The 16,697-nt window shown below is 40.5% G+C and overlaps 1 protein-coding gene across 2 annotated transcripts; it reads left to right on the top strand.

Annotated features, from left to right (window-relative positions):
- The first annotated feature begins 218 nt into the window (after positions 1 to 218).
- Positions 219 to 12,897, top strand: qtrt2 (queuine tRNA-ribosyltransferase accessory subunit 2). Of its 2 annotated transcripts, none has more exons than XM_056434491.1 (9): positions 219 to 280; positions 547 to 774; positions 1,442 to 1,497; positions 3,545 to 3,621; positions 4,179 to 4,388; positions 5,037 to 5,236; positions 6,690 to 6,841; positions 11,878 to 11,992; positions 12,129 to 12,897. In XM_056434491.1, exons 1-9 carry the CDS (start codon positions 219 to 221, stop codon positions 12,355 to 12,357), a joined length of 1,329 nt encoding a protein of 442 aa, XP_056290466.1. In that variant the 3' UTR covers positions 12,358 to 12,897. The 2 variants fall into 2 exon arrangements, with proteins under 2 accessions (XP_056290466.1, XP_056290465.1); XM_056434490.1 differs by having other exon boundaries at positions 6,690 to 6,859.
- Positions 12,898 to 16,697: the final 3,800 nt, after the last annotated feature.

The following is a 16,697-nucleotide window of genomic DNA, read 5'->3' as shown; positions in this document are numbered from 1 at the left end:
TAACGTATTCAAACTGGTTCACAAACACAATCAATTTGTGTTGTGTAGTTTTCCAAGTACTGCCGCGGCAGTTGGTGATGACGACTAATTTAGACGACTGGTAATTCATGTATTTCGTCTCGTCCGACCTATCCTTGCTGATTGGTTTACTATGATATTCCACCCAATGGAGGCAATGAGTACTAGCCAATCAGAGACAGATTAAGGCGGGTCTTCGTATGACGCGTATTAGCCCAGCTTCAGTTCTTCCATCATTCTTGTCAGACAGTGACACTTTTGGGTGAGTGAGTGAACGATGCTAATTAAACAAGTCTTCAATTACAACCAGCACAACTACATATTTGTGCGTTTTCTTTACGTCAGTTAAGAGCATTCACGTTGAACACCTCAACTCGGCGAACGTTTGCAATTGAGCTGGTTAGCTAACGCTAGCTAAGTGGTCAAGTTACTTCACGTGTGTTTTGCGAACTGGTTTCACTGTCGTTCAAACTCGCTGTGGTTTAGAAATTGCTCGTGAGTTAAGTGTAGGTCTGTGAATCTTTTTAGAGCTGCTCGCATGGCTGGCAGCAGAATGAAGCTGGAGCTGTCCCGTGTAGTTCAGGGAAGAGGTCGGCTAGGTGTGCTGAAGGAACTTGGCAAGACGGGGCAGTGCTCTCTGGAAGTCCCGGGATGTCTGCTGCACACACACTTGGGCACAGTGCCCCACCTCACACAGGAAACACGGGGCACCCTGAGCAACCTCCCCTCTGTCACTCAGGTCTCCCTGTCCAATATGTAAGCTCATAACTCATCACGCACACACACACATGCACACACACACACGTGAACTACTATCTTAACTAGGACCACATTTAAACCAGGAGAAACAGTTTCTAAGCAGGCACACGATTTAACTAAATATGACTTCCAATATCTTAATAAACTGGGAAAATATGATCAGATTTGCTTTTATTTTTCTTGTGTATGAACATTTGTATGTTCAGCCCCCAAAGTCTACTTCATGAATTCATGAATACAAAAAACCTCATCAACCAGAGCCTATAGGAAAAGTACCTTCAGGCAGTCAGCCTTTTCCTATCAGCCAACACACACCTGAAACACTATACCTAATGATATGGAACATAACATCTGTATCTATCTGGACAATAACACATGCTGTCATAATCTGGAATATTGGTTGTCAATGTTTTATTAACTATCTGTGCTTAATATGTACCCTTGATTGTGCTTTTGTCTTTACGTATGGGTCTGTGCTAATGTGTTCTTGTGTGTTCTCCTTTAATATTATCAACCTGCCAGATATTTTAGATGAAGAATTAGCTTGCATAGCTAAATATGACACATTTACATTTACAATGAATGTGCCATGTAGCCTCTTAAATTAAATAATAAAAGCACAACATTATCTCTGAAATGTAACTCTTGTTTTCTCTTTCTCAAGAGCAGAGCACCAGGAAGTATTGGAGGAGTTCAAGGATGGAGTCACGAAGTTTGCAGGTACTTTTGATCAAACAGCACTTATAAGACATATTCATCATATTGATGTACTAACTAGAGCTTTATTTACAGACACTTAATAAAAGCAACATATTGAACAAGTATCCACAAATATATTCAATATACAGCAGGGTTTTCAACTTTTTGTTGCAATTTAAGACAATAGTTGTAATCGCTTTAGTTTGTGCTTTTAAAGGCAGTCAACTGCAACATGCTACGGACAGGTTTTAGTAATGTACAGTTCTGATTCTCTATATTGGTCAAAATATTGGACCTGATATTAGAGACCATCTTACGATGGGATCCCACCAGCCGTGAGGCCAAATCTGACCACTGGCATTAACTGGATAGGTAACTCCTTCTCTTCCAACCCCCCACTTGCAGCGGCCTCGCTTATACCACATGCGTCTTCAAGCTCAGCCTTGATTGTGATCTTAACTTCACACATGTTTAGAAGTTTCGCACGATTATGATGATATTTAGGTGACATGATCTGTCCACAAACAGACAGAAATATAAGCACATGGCAAAGTACCCAAACCACTTCTGTGGTAGTTCCCGTTACACAAGGTGTCTCCAGGATGACATTATGCCACATTGACTCACAAAGGTTAATACAGTAGCTGCTCATCGTAAGCTTATTGTAAGCAAAGCATGATTATGAGCAACTTTCTATGTAGAGATTTGAAGTTCCTTCTCTGCCTTAGAAACAAGAGTCTCAACACATGTTCTGCCCAGAAGGTCTTCTATTCCTTCAGTCTTAACTTTAGTTCAAAGGCAACATGGATGAAAATCCATAAAGTGCGTGATATAATTGAAATCTCAACAACTACTGGGTTTGACCTCGGGGTGTTTTTGTCAACATATTTGTATGTGTTAAAGATAAAAAGGATATTATTGGATTAGGCTCTGTATCTTTGAAAGATGCTTCAAGTGAGAGGGCCGTCCTGCAACCGCAGGGTTGTGGGTTCGATCCCCGCTCTCCCCATTAGTTGCAAGTCGAAGTGTCCTTGAGCAAGGCACTGAACCCCCAGTTGCTTCCCGGGCGCATCACTGCAGCCCACTGCTCCTTAATAACTAAGGATGGGTTAAATGCAGAGAACTAATTTCCCCTTGGGGATTAATAAAAGTGTATATTCATTCTAAGTGTAAAGGTCTTTCTCAAAGTTTTCCCCCTGCCCTTTGATAAACCCATTGGTATGTCTCAGGTGAAAAGCCTGGCATTTGAACTATAGCTTGGGTAATCATTAAAAACATGTTTGTCTCTCGCACTGTCAAAACAACAAGTAAAATCACCTCCATTGTCAAATATTAAGAGGCTGTAGAGGAGGAAAGGGACTATTTGTTGAACCATTTAGAATGTACCTTTAATCTTCCGCATTAGTCGTATTTTAAATAGCAGCCACATCAGAAGAACCTCCGCCGGGCTCAAAATCCTGTATTGGTGTGATTAGTTGATGTATGTGACGTAAATGTCAAGCGTGCACCGTGCACAAACTGTCTCTGAAGAGTTACGAGTGCGTTAACGTTATTTCCGCAGGATAGATTGGAGAGACTGGAGCAAATTGCTTCGACATATATATAGTACGTTGAGTTCAATATTGAAAAGCTGATGAGCTCCATGAGCCTGACCAAAAAAGGGTTGATGTTCTGCGAAATAATAATAAATGAACCCACAACAGTGACCTCATTCACTTTTGCTGTACAACAGAAGCTTTGGGATTCTGCTGCAAGCCAACAAATTAGAAACATAATCCCTTGTTTTAAACTGTCAGTGGATTACGACTGTGCTGTCTCTGAAGTCTCAGGAGGGAAGAGCAGTAATTGAATAATTAGAAACAGTAACAGCATTAGCTGCGATTAAGCCATTTGTTTTCTCACCTTTTGATCCTCTGCTGCAGCTGTGTTTGCCGATAAGGCCACACCTCATTCCTCTTTCTCCTCATCACATTAACATGCAGTAATGGAGGTGTCAACTCGCCTTGTGCTCTGCAGCCTGTAACTCTTTGTCTTACTTGATTTTGGTATTGTTTTTTGTTTTGTGCAGGTCTCCGTGATACTGTGTTGTACTGCTCGCTTCACGACCCTGCGACTCCGTGCCCAACGGGTTACACCACGAACAAGGTGAGAAGAAGCTTCTGCTTAAAGGAACAGGTCCACGTGTTGGGAAATGGTCTTCTTCCTTTTTAATGCCGAGAGTGGAGGAGAAGAAGATGAGAAGATTATTAACACACTCATATCTGAGTGCTAGACATGTGTACTCATGTTATTGGACTATTATCTCTCTACATTTCATATTCTTTTTATACTCAATACTGAGAACCTTCGCACATGACCGGGACTATATTTAGCTCATTCCTACTTGTCTTTTTTTTAAACAGTTACATAATGCATATTTTTGAAATATTTGAAGTGTAATTTTTCTGTTAAATATTTGTTTTGTTTCTTACACAAAATAAACCAAAGCTAATTCCTTTAATGTAAAACACTTCTTTGCAATAAACTGGATTATCATTTATATTTCTGGTCCTAATGCTAAACTAAGCAGCTGCTGTCAAATTGGTATCAAACGTCTCATCCAACTCTCGGCAAGAACACAAAGACGTGTTTTTCCCACAATGCCAAACTGTTTAAAGAGACTTAGTTTGCCAAAGCTTCGTTTCTCTGGGACTTGTTCGTAGACGGTGTCCGTGTGGGGCAGCGGTGGGCGGATAGAGCTGACAGTGGCCAAGTTCATGGCTCTCCAGAAGACCGTGCAGCCCGACTGGTACCAGAGCATGGCAGATGGAGAGACGTGGCTGAACAACACCTCCCGCAAAAGGGTTCGAAAGTCAGTGGATCGAACTCTTGCCCACTTGGATGAGTGTCTGTTGGTTCACCAACAATCACAGGTACGCACACAGACACAGGCAGCAGTCTAAAAAATGACATCACGGCTCTATTAAATTGGTGAATTAGTCATGCACGACACGAGCGCAGAAGGCAAGGATTGATTGTTTGGTGTTTTTGTTGTCGCAGGTATCTCTGTGCTGCGGCTGGAAACACACTGAGATTACATTAATGGGTACATACATTATCAGTAGGTGTGCTTGTACCCATCAAGCATGAATAAGGGAATCGACTTTTCCTCTTTCTTTGAAAAGCAGTACAACTCTACATCTTTTAATGAGAGAGAGAACATTTCACAATAAATGTTCAAGTGTAGAATGATATTGAGCTGAGAGCCAGGCAACTGAAATCAAGAGTGTACTGAGAGAGCTGCTTGATTGCTCCTGAGATCAACACCCACAGCGTCTTTCCTCCTCGTGATCTGCACTCACCAAAGTCATCAAAACCCAGATTACCTCTGACAAGAATAAAGATATATTCGTTTGAACTTGAGGTACATTCAAACTATGTCCCTGCAACACGTGTGGTTAGAAAAGACATGTTTCATATGAAATATTTCTTCTTTCTCCTTCTTTTTCTTGCTCTTCTTACTATCTTTCAGAGTTTCATTGTGTCAGCTGTTTAATCACCGAACTGTCTGTCATTGTCAGGAGTTGGAGGGCGTGGAGGTGTTCGGGGTGGTGGAGGGAGGAGACATCCTGGAAGAGAGGGTGCGCTCAGGCAGGGAGACAGCCAAGAGGCCAGTGGCTGGATTCTGCCTGGACGGCCTACAGACGGGCTCAATGGACCAGGCCCTGAGGACCCAGCTCATCACTGCTGTGACCAAGGAGCTGCCCGAGGACAAACCCAGGTCAGCTTGTGACTGTGGAATAAATGTTGATTGATTAATTTATACATCCGTATTGATTTTCATCATTATTGAATATGTTGATTTTAATCAATCATTTACTCTACAAAAGGCTTAAACATGTCAACCATTTCAAAGGGATGTTTTAAAATGTAATTGTTAGTCAATTATTACATTTTCTGTTGCCTCTTAACAATTCTTTTCTGAATCTGATTATTCTTTTCTAAAACAATGGTGAAAATATCCAAAGTAACATCTTCACAGGACATGTTTTTTCCAACCAAAGTCCAACACATCAATATATTCAATTTCCAAATATATTGAACCAAAAGAGCAGCAAAGTATTAAAGTAGCTGAAACCAATGAAATGTAAATGATGCTCTTTCATTTTCTGTTGGTCAAGGAATCTCTTAATTGACTAATTGTTTGAGATCTAATTCAGTTAGCAATATAAACTGGAGGAGAGCAACCAGCTCTTTATATGTGGTAACCTCAAACAATGACATTCTTCATATTTGTACTTATTACCAAAATTCACAATCATTTGCCATCATTTGAAGTTCATTGTTTCCAGTTGCTCCCCAGGCGCTTCACTGCAGCCCACTGCTCCTTAAGGATGGCTCAAGTGCAGACAGTGTACATTTCTTTATTTTTTCTTTCTTTAATTCCTTGCAGCTGAGACAGAAACGAATGACATTTTTAATGAATTATTATCCTTTTAGTTTTTAGTAAGTTGGCGAGTTTTGCTCAATCATGAAATGAACCTGATTGATTACAAGTGGAAACCCAGTAGCTCTGATCCCACAGATTATTTCAGATCTCTCTTAAAGAATAGTGCCAGTGCCATTTAATCTTTAGTCCACTGTGCTACTGTCTGTCTGAATTTAAGTTTACTGTTCTCCAGATTAATTGTTTGCTGACATTATTTCTTTTTTATCTAAAATGTACAGCACTCTAGTACAGTGACTACAGCTTCAACAAATATGTCATTTTTCATTAAGTGACAGTAAAGAAGAAAGTTTTCACGAACATATTGTGGTCGGGATGTGATTTAATGTCACAAAACTGACATGCAAAAGAAGACGATACAGTCTTGCTTTGAGTTTAAAACATGTTTACACACATGAATGTAATGCTACAACAAGACTGTTTAGCTTTTCCAGTGTTTACTAATCTTTCATATATGTAGGGTTGGTTGTCTTCTTCCATTTTATAATTGTAATTAAATTAAAGATGAACTGATTAGTTATCAGTCAATCGTTAATCTAGAAATTAAACTTTCTATTTTATCAAGTAATGAAATCATGTATTGAGATACCGTGATACACCGTTACGTTATCTAAATTGATAATAACAGGTACATATTAACTCGTTTCACTGAAAATCGGATAATTTTGTACTACGTTTCTAAGTCTTTTTGATCCCGTGTTTTCTGCTGTGTGTGCGTGACTCTCAGACTGCTGCAGGGTGTAGGACGACCGGATGAGGTGCTGGCATGTGTGGAGGCCGGTGTGGACCTGTTTGAGAGTTTCTTCCCCTTCCAAGTGACGGAACGAGGCTGTGCTCTTAGCTTCAGCTTCGGCATCTCCCTGGACCCAGAGCTCGCAGGTAGAGCGCCCCCAGCAGGTGTGGTAAATCACTGTGCTGAGGAACAGTAGAGTTTAAACTCTTTGTTTTGAATGAACAACATTTAGAGGGCGATTCATGATATCTGACAAAGCTCAACCGATGTAATGAAAGAAAGTTTAATTTAATTGGCATCTGTGCTGTATCGACGGATAATTATCTTGTTATTGACACTTCGCTTCGTCCCAAACTCAAACGCAGATCGCCCAATCATAGCTTAGCTTCGGCCTCCTCTGATAACGGACAACTAATCGACTGCGCCGAGACACTCATCCAGCTCTTTGAGATCATTTTCATTATGGGATGGTTTTGTGGATTTCGAGCTAGTCAGCGTTAAATGTTGAGTAATAGTGATATTCGTTACCCAGGTAAACCTTTCTAAAATGTTCCTGTTTCTACATAGAAACCTGTGGAGCTAAAATAAATAAGAGTACGTCAGCATACGAGCGTTGGCACCTCCTGAAGGTGTACTGACTGGCTACACATGCTGCTTCTCTTTTTAATGATTGTAACATTGCATTAAGCCCGACCTGGTTGTGTTGTTACAGGTGTGTAAATTAAGCTGGAGGTTGAAGATGAGTCTGGTCTGTGCAAGGAGATAGAGGAAGTGGGGAAGCCCCACTTTACCCCCTCTATTTGGTGTAATTGCTGGTGTAATCCCATCGCTTGGTGGTCTCTAGTTTATGTAGATGGTGCCTCAACACTAAACTCCATTGATAAACAGCTTATTTCATTGTTTGTGATTTTACATGCATTTCCTTTCTCAAATCCTCCGGTCTCATTTTGATCTCGTCACACTAATCAAACATCAGATCATCAGATGTAGATTAAGTTTGTTCACTTCCAGCTGCTCTAACCTTTCCATTTAATCTGCATCAAGGATTCCCATTACGAATGCATGGTTTCACACTGTACTCTCTTCTCAGGCAGTACTGCCACTTGTTTTTAGACTTTAGCATTTAACATTTGGCATTTCAAAACGGTACAATTCTGCTCTTGTCAAATGACTTTTCAGGTAAATGAAACTTGCCTAAAGCCTCGTTTAAAAAAAAAGAAGAAGTGTAATGAAGGAAGTGACCCCAAAAAGATAGAACATCGTGGCATTCGCTTCACGAGCTTGCAACATATGTCTCGAGCAAACCGACACGTCACAACGTAATCTGGGGTCTTGGATAGGGGGGGCCTCTCCAACTAGATGCATTTGGGTTTTAATAAAACTCAATGAAATAAGCTTGTGGTAGAACATCTGTTTCCTATCATGATAGTTTACGAAGCATATTTTCCATGCATAAAAGAGAAAGCGATGAGTAAATATTTGTATTTATTTATTTGAACAGAGAATTTTGGGTGTCCGAGGGGGCACCACTTTTATGTTATTAATGGTTCAGAGTAGACTGGAACAGTTAATCATATTCAAATGGACATCACAATGTAATGGATATTGCTTTGTTTTACTTTTTCAGATTTTATAGGTTATGTTAATAATTGCTATATTGTCAACAATACAGAAGATAAGGAACTTTAAAAAACAATTGCAATATTGTTTTAAAATTATCGCAACCATATTTTTCCATATAATCCAGCCCTCGTACTGGAATGATTAAATATGCCCAATAATAAGACAAACATGCATCTGTCAATTTCTAAAGGAGGAGCCTGTGATGCTTAGAGAAGTTTTTGGTGCTTATACAAACATGAAGGTTCATTCATCTCACAGCAAAAAGGCTGCTCAAAGAATATTGTCTAATTGCACCACCTTTACCCGCACAAAGAAGGTTCACATTACAGACCTTGTACACAGAGTGTCTCCAGTGAATGAACAGCTCTTAATCCGCTTCCAACAAGAGCAAGAGGAGGTCTGACTGCGGTTTTCACATAATTAATAGGAATGAAGTGTTTATCTGTGTGTTATTGGGAATACATCTTTCCCTGCAGATGAGGAATTAATTTTTCTTGAAAATCCGAGCTGTATCTAATGATCGTGTGTGTGCATGCGTGTGTGTGTGCGTGTGCATGTTTTCTAGCACCGGGTCAGTTGAAGTAATTGGGTCGAAAGAGTCAGCTGGTGGAATTTAATCAATGGTGCATTTCATATCTGCTCAGGGTAACCAGTAAGCCCGTCCCAAGTGAAAAGCTAAAGAAGTGTTCTGACGAGCTCTGGGACATGGCCCGCTGAAGACTCGGTGCTTCATTAAAGAAGTAGCGTGAAACTCGACAGCTGGAGTGAAGTTCGCTCTCCGGCAGCATCGAGTGTCAGGCGGCATTAATCGATACTGCACAGGGAGTGGGATGGAGTTCGGTGGAGGTCAAACCTGGAGAGACATTAGAATTTTCCTCTCGGCCAATTACAAACATCCTGTGGGGGAACTTTCCAGTTAACACCTTTTTTGACACTGCAGAGCAGATGCTGTTTCATTCCCTTCCTACACATCACCCTCCGGAAGTTTTACACTCTATTTTTTCATCATCGGGTCTTACTATTTTCCCTGCGCGCACTTCCTCCACCTATTGCACCCTAAAAAGCCCAAACGCTACAGGCAGGGTTCGTACGGTCATGGAAAACCTGGAAAAGTCATGGAATTTTAAAATGGTCATTTCCAGGCCTGGAAAAGTCATGGAAAAAACTTAAATCATAAAAGTTTTGGAAAAGTCATGGAAATGTGTCATAATCACATGTTCATTTACGCCGAGTTTAAAAAAAAGAAAGAAAGACGCTCAAAATATAAGCCGACATACGCTCTCAATACGCACAATTTTCTAAATTGTTCATGTTTATACCGAAATTTCAGTTTGGTCATGGAAATTTGTTTTAAAATCATGGAAAAGTTATGGAAAAGTCATGGAAATCCATTGGTCAAAATGTGTAAGAACCCTGTACAGGACAAATGTGTTAAAGTTTTAGATTGATTTAGGACTAGAATCTGTTTAATCATAATATGGAAATGTATTGTTATTAGAAACGTGTATTTTCAGGGGAACCAACAGTAGTCCTGCTAACCCAACTAGCCTAGCTTATCAGAGAGGCAGTAACTGCCATCTCCATAGCCTCCGACTCCACTGAAGTTCTTATGATGTCATGTTTTTGAGCCGGGCGGCCACCTCCAAGTGCCTTAAACTGGCATAAGAAGTCAGATTGGATAGAATATGAGACAATGACTACTTCTCCCTTGATGTACCTCAGTAAACATTGTAAACATGAGTTTATGTCTCCATCGCGAGTTTAAAGTCTTCAATACAACGTGATGGTCCTTTAGTAAACTATAGTTAAATGTAGATTAAAATAGACTATAACGTGGCTTTAGGGCGGAGCTACCTTGTGATTGACAGGTTGCTACCACATCGTTGTCCAGTCTAATAGTCTGAGTTTTCATCTTTAACCCTTTCACTGTGTGTTTTCCCTTCATGAAAGTTTGTTACAGCATTTTATTTGCTTAGATATTTCTTGTTCCGCCTTCGGTTGTCATTTCTGGTTCCAAAAACACACGATGGCGACGGCTAAATGCCAGAGACGTCCACTTCTAATATACAGTCAATGGGTTGAACTACCGTTGGAACTACATATTTAAATGTATTTCATTAAAGACTAATTCATTAAACTCGCTGAATTGACCAAAAGGAAAAGAAGTGTGACGATGAAGGACACATTTTCTTTGCTGGCTTGTTTTCTCTGCAGCTTTTTAGACGTCAACATATTGAGTGTACGCATGCAAACTATTCGGGTTTCCAACCGTCTGCTTCCGTTTGGCTAAGCTCTTCCGCTCTATGCTTTTGTAAGAAAGAAGTGCCCTTCAAGTTACTGCTCCTTCCTTTTCCTCTTATGAGCTTTGGTTCAGCCTCATTTTGATCCTGGTATTCTCTTATCGCCCCCTCCTTAAGCTGGATTCCATTGTACGCTCCATTTATGCACTTTGTTGCTCCCTGCGTCGCCCGCTTCAGATAGCACTAAACACATTTTGCTCTATTGTTACCTTTTTTAACTCTATCTTACATAAAAGTGTACATTATTATTATGAATCCTGGCCTTGTTATGGACCATTTCCATCCTTCTCTTTCGCTGCCTGTCATTTTCATCTTCCTTTTACACCTGGTTTCTGTAGCTGCGAACAACAGCCCTCTGGACAAAACTCAGTCTTTATCAAACTCTGGTTGCTTTTCTATTCTCATTAAATTAAATGAAGTCACCATTCAGTAGACGCCGCTCTGTGTGAGACATGCCTCGGTTATCAGAATAATAATAATACAGTTTTAATGATATCATAATGGCGGAGAGGATAGAGAAAGATAGATAGATAGATATATACTTTATTAATCCCCAAGGGGAAATTTGTCGTCACAGTAGCAGCACCAATAAACTAAACACACGAGAATAAAATATAAAATATAAAAAACAGGGATGAAAGATATAGATGTATACAAGTAAAATATAAAATACAAAATGAAGTATATATATGTATATAAAATGAAACATATATGTATATATATACACACACACAAACAAATATAATACAATGACTGTGCAAAGTAAAATATAAAATACAAAATAAAATATAGATGTATGCATATATATACAACATATATGCATACACAATACAATACTAATGACTGCAGTGTAAAATTTAATTAAATATAAAAATATTAAATATAGACAGTGTGCAAAATGCAAAGTGTGTGTATGTGTGTAGTGTAAATGAAAATAAAATGTGTGTGTATGTGTGTAGTGTAAATAAATGAAATGTGTGAAGTGCAGATCAACATAGTGTAAATATGAAGTTATTACCGTTATTGCACTAGGATCTGGCAAGAGGTGATCTGTTATAGAGCCTAATAGCCGTAATAGCCGTCGGCAGCCGTGTTTAAAAGCGGTCAAGCGACAATATGTGCTCCTGGTTTATTTTCAGCCTGGGCTGATGGAGCGCTGAGGTTTTCTACGTAGGGATGTATTTTCTGCTCTCAGATGAGAGGTGTGTGAATAGTGTGTGTTTAGCTGCGATTAATGCGATGCGTGTGTGTTTTACCAGTGCTGGAGCTGGACGAAGCGAGGGTCACGTCGGGAGAGATGCAACAGAATGGAGATTTAAATCCTGAGGATCAGTCGCTGATGACATCCTTTGAAATCGATCTCAAAGACCAGAGGTTTGTGGCAGCTGTCATCAAACCCCAACGGCTTTCAAACATCGCAATGCTTCCAGAATCAAGAACACTTGATTTACATTTAGGGTGCGTGTTCATGAATTCTACTGACTTCAGCTTTCTTTGAACTTCGATCCAGATACAAAGATGACTTCAGGCCCCTGGTCGAGGGGTGTGTCTGCTACTGCTGTCAGAACCACCAGAGGGCGTACCTGCACCACCTGCTGGTGACCAATGAGCTGCTGGCTGGAGTATTGCTCATGATCCACAACACAGCCCACTACCATGCCTTCTTCAGCGCCCTGAGAGAAGCTCTGGCCAACGATAAACTGGACGTCCTTAAGAGACGCGTACTTGAGAGGGATTGATCTGCTTTTCCTCTCAAGGACCACTGGACCGACACGGCCAGACTCAAAGCTTTGCCTGACTACTGCAGAGGCCTTGAGGCCGAGTCCTTCCATATGTCCCTGAAGTTACGTCTCAGAAGCACGTTAAAAAGAGGAGGATGAAAACACAACAACTTATATAAAGACGACCATTTGATGTGTGTTCCTTGGATTTGTGTCCTGGTTTCACACCAGGAGGAACTGCCTTAAGCCTCCATATTGATCAGAGCAGATAGCGAGGAGAAGTCAAGGCAAAGGTGGCTGTGAAGGGAGCTGGCTAGGGAGTCAAGAAGACTGCATCAAGAGGGAAATGTAAGGATGGATGGCGGTGGACTATCGACAGTGACTGCATCACTTTGAGCTTCCTGTTGTGCTCTGACTCTTGACTTTAATCCTCTGGACTCATTGACATATGACTTATCTGAATATAGCCCAGAGAATCAAACAGCTATGGGAGAAAAACATCTCTGAAGTAGATCTTTCTTTTCTCTTGTATATTAAAATGTCATTTGTATAAAATGATTTCCCTGAGGTTTTTTTTTGTCATTTCATACTTTATTAATCTCTATCGGTGAAAGAATTGTCATGCGTCTTGTGCTTCATTAATAATGTAAAGTCTTTGTGGGGATTAGTTCCATAAAGTGTTTATATTAGTGGATACACTGAAAGAAAAGCTGAAAAGGAAAATAAATAACATTTTAAAAAGAAATATTTCCATCTAGAAGCTCACATTCTTGAGGGCTGATGGTTACGCACATTCTCTCTCCTCTGCCCGACTCTGCACATTTGTTTCAATTTCCATGTCAAATAGCTCTGAATGCTGCAGTCAGCAGGTGGTCCGCCATACCTCATTTCAACTAATTATACAGACTGAGAGTGCCATTCAGGTGTGATCACTACGAGTTTATTTTCTGCCTCTCCACCCTCCTGAACAAGTTTGCAGTGTGAGCCTCACCTCACATTTATCCCACATTAGAGGCTAGTGCCCTTTAGGGCTTTGTCTGAATTAAGCATTTATTGTATAGGAGTCTACAGCGAGTGTAGTTGCAGCGATGCTTTTAGCTAACAGCTAACATGCCTGCAATGACAATACTAATATGATAATGCATGTTCATTAATCTTATTTCAGGATGTTAGGATGCCAATATTTGCTAAGTAGCACACAATACAAAGTACATCCCTGATGGGAATGTCATAAAACTAAGTATTGGACCAATGGACGTTTTAATGATGCACTAGAGGAATAGTTCAAGGACCCCCCAATGTTATTACAATTTATTTTTAAGCAAACAATACCAAATTTCCTGGCTCTGAAATTTCAGCCTGTTTCTGCATGTAATTAATCAATTTAATAATATGGAAAACAAAGATTAATTACACTGAGTCTTCTTTTTGACAAAAACAAAAAAATCCTCTCCTTGCCTGCGCACACACCCATTCGATGTTATATATACTCCCATTGTCAAGAAAAAGACTGGGGTGGCCTAAAAACATATATTACTGGAAGAAGTGTTATTTTGTTTTCCTCAGTCAGCAAAAAGGCTCTCTCCAAAGTAAAAAGAAAAAGGTTGGAGTTTATAGAAAGTATTTTTTTAAAGCAGGCTTTTCATTAATATTGCTCTGCTGGCCTAGAGGTCACTGGAAGTTGAACGAAAGGTCAGCTGTGTTGGGACAGCGAGCGGATGAAAATGCCACGAATTTGACCTTCACCGGTGAGGATCTAAGGTTAATGCGGGTAAATGGGGAATTAACGCCTCATTCAGCCTCTTCCCAGGTCTGGGCTGATGGAAATGGAAAGAGGAAAGGAAGTTGGAAAGGAAATGTTGTTTGGTAAAACATTAACACTTAAAGGGTTCTCAGCAGCTCTATTAGTTTAACCTTTTACAGTTCAGGGAAATTGCCTGAAGGGATTTGCTGCACTTGATGTGTTTACTGCTGAAAGTATCTTTTAGGATGCCTCCCTACACTATTTTTGGATAGGCAATAGGTTGAAGTTTTACACAATGTCTGATGATTTAAGGATTCATCTTCCCCTCATGGTGCGACATGTGGACTACATCCTACAGGGAGTTGTTTATGAGATTTACTTAAGGAGCCTGGGGGGTAATTTGCAAACCACCTTCAAATCGTTTACATTTGATTGCCACATTGTTTACTGCAAGTTTGAAAGAAAGCAAAGACGGAAGACTTAATCACGCTGGATTTATGTGATCCCCGTGCCATCAAACGCATTCATATACATGTCAACCGTAAATCAGGATGGTTTATTTTCCATTCTAAAATCATTATTTTTATATCCTAAACTATTGTCCACATTTTACAGTGTTTGGATGAAGAATAACAGGGACGGAGGCTGCAAGACATGAGCCAGTACCAGCAATAAAGTTTTCCCCACCAATAACAATCCATCAGCCTCCATCAACACACTTCAAGTACAGCACGTCATCGCGTGTCTTATGTTAGTTCGTTTTAGTAAGTACGTGTGGACAAATGCTCACATTACTTGGCCTTTTGCCTTTTTCCCGTGCGCACACGTTATTATATACGCGGAAGGAACTAAACAAAGTAAACTAACTCAAATCAACAGTGACGGCACCGACAATGCCCAACGTGTGACCCAACGTCTTGATTGTCGCACATGCAGAGCCCTGATTAAATAGTGATGTCATGATCAAAAGGGTTTGGTTGATTCCTTTAGAGTTGCAGTGAGACATGAGCAGAGGTTTGTCTTCTTTGCCTCACAGAAAGGCACAAATGTTGCAACAGCTACTTTGTGGCATGTGTGGCATTATTTCTTAATGATGCACACTTTGAGAAAAAGAACAGTATTTTTTTCCCGCAGACAACCTGTGGAATAACTCACTTTTGCAAGGCAGCAAGGCATTCATAAAACATTGGATAGGCTCTCATGGACGCAAAGACAATTAAATGACATTCGCCAGCAGCCTTTGAGGGAGCAGGCGGCCGGTATAGAAAGGGAATCTTTAAGTGGGAGAATCGAGGAGCGTGGAGAGAAATCCCACCGCTTCTGCTCTTAGAGATGAGTTTTCTTTATTGTGGGCTATATGAGTAGAGGCAGTGAAGAGCAGAGATTTATAAATGCATATATATTTGAAGGAACATCAAAGGCAGATGTGCTTGAAGTCACATCACCAGTCACATCACACATCTGTTGCTCAGCATGGTGTCGCTGCAAATTGTGATGTTTTTAAACCTATTTTCCTTTAAATATCTCCTCTTCATACAATTTAGAAAACATAAACATACTCTGCATTGAAAAAATCTCAATAAACAACTGAAAAAAACCTTCAAAGCACAGGCCTTCTCCCTCATTGAGAAGCCCAGTCTTTGAATAATTACATGACACCAACATCTGGCCACTTTGCTCATTTGGTGATTGTGGCTCAGAAGGCGGAGAGCAGGTCGTCAGCAGATTGGCGGTTCGATGCCCGGCTCCTTAGTCCATGTCGATGCTTCCTTAGGCAAGACACTTAACCCCAAGAAGACTGTGAAATCAGTGTGTGAATGGGTCGTGGTCAGAAGATAGATGTGGTGATGAGGTGCTCTCCAGGTACAAGTCCATCCAGATATGAGCTAACACACACACACACACTCACACACTATCGGATTCAATCTGCTCGCCAACAGCAGTTGCCAGCCGTTGTTGACGGTGGATGAATTGTTTTCTCTGGATTCTTTGAGATGTGATTGCTCAGAGGAGGTTTCAGCCACCTTTTGAGTCTACGTATGGTTCTCGGGCCACATTCAAGGACCGTCGTCATATTAAAGTGCGACAACAGCTCGTTCTCAAATCACGTAACCTGGCTACGTTGTGTGAAATAACAGTAATAATATAATATGTACATCAAACATCTTGAATGATTTGGTTTGCCTCGAACACGCCAAGGAAGAGAGCCAGTCTGTATCGTTATGATTAATTCCCTTGAAGTGCGTCGCTTCATCATGCCGGTGAAACATAACAAGTTTATTTGGTATCTTTACAAACAGAAATATATGCGTTACTTTTTAGATGGAGAGAGGATGGGATTCAATTACATATGTTCTCTCGAGACGCATGTGGGGACGCAGACTAACGGCAGGTGTGAACTGACGGCCCTAGAGCTGTCAACGGGTAATCGAATCATACAAAACACATGCTATGGCCCGTTGTGAACAGGGCTTCGGAAAAATCTGTTTTTGGACCATGATTGTGTGCCATTACATGTGATGTAACACATTATGGACATCTGAGATTTCACCACACGAAAAATAAAGTGTTAACCGCTGGACTTGTAAACCAAGAGATTGGTGCTGTCACTGTG

This window comes from Pseudoliparis swirei, chromosome 16 (assembly GCF_029220125.1).
Source record: "Pseudoliparis swirei isolate HS2019 ecotype Mariana Trench chromosome 16, NWPU_hadal_v1, whole genome shotgun sequence".
Classification (NCBI taxonomy): domain Eukaryota; kingdom Metazoa; phylum Chordata; class Actinopteri; order Perciformes; family Liparidae; genus Pseudoliparis; species Pseudoliparis swirei.
This window is presented reverse-complemented; position numbering and strand designations above follow the sequence as displayed.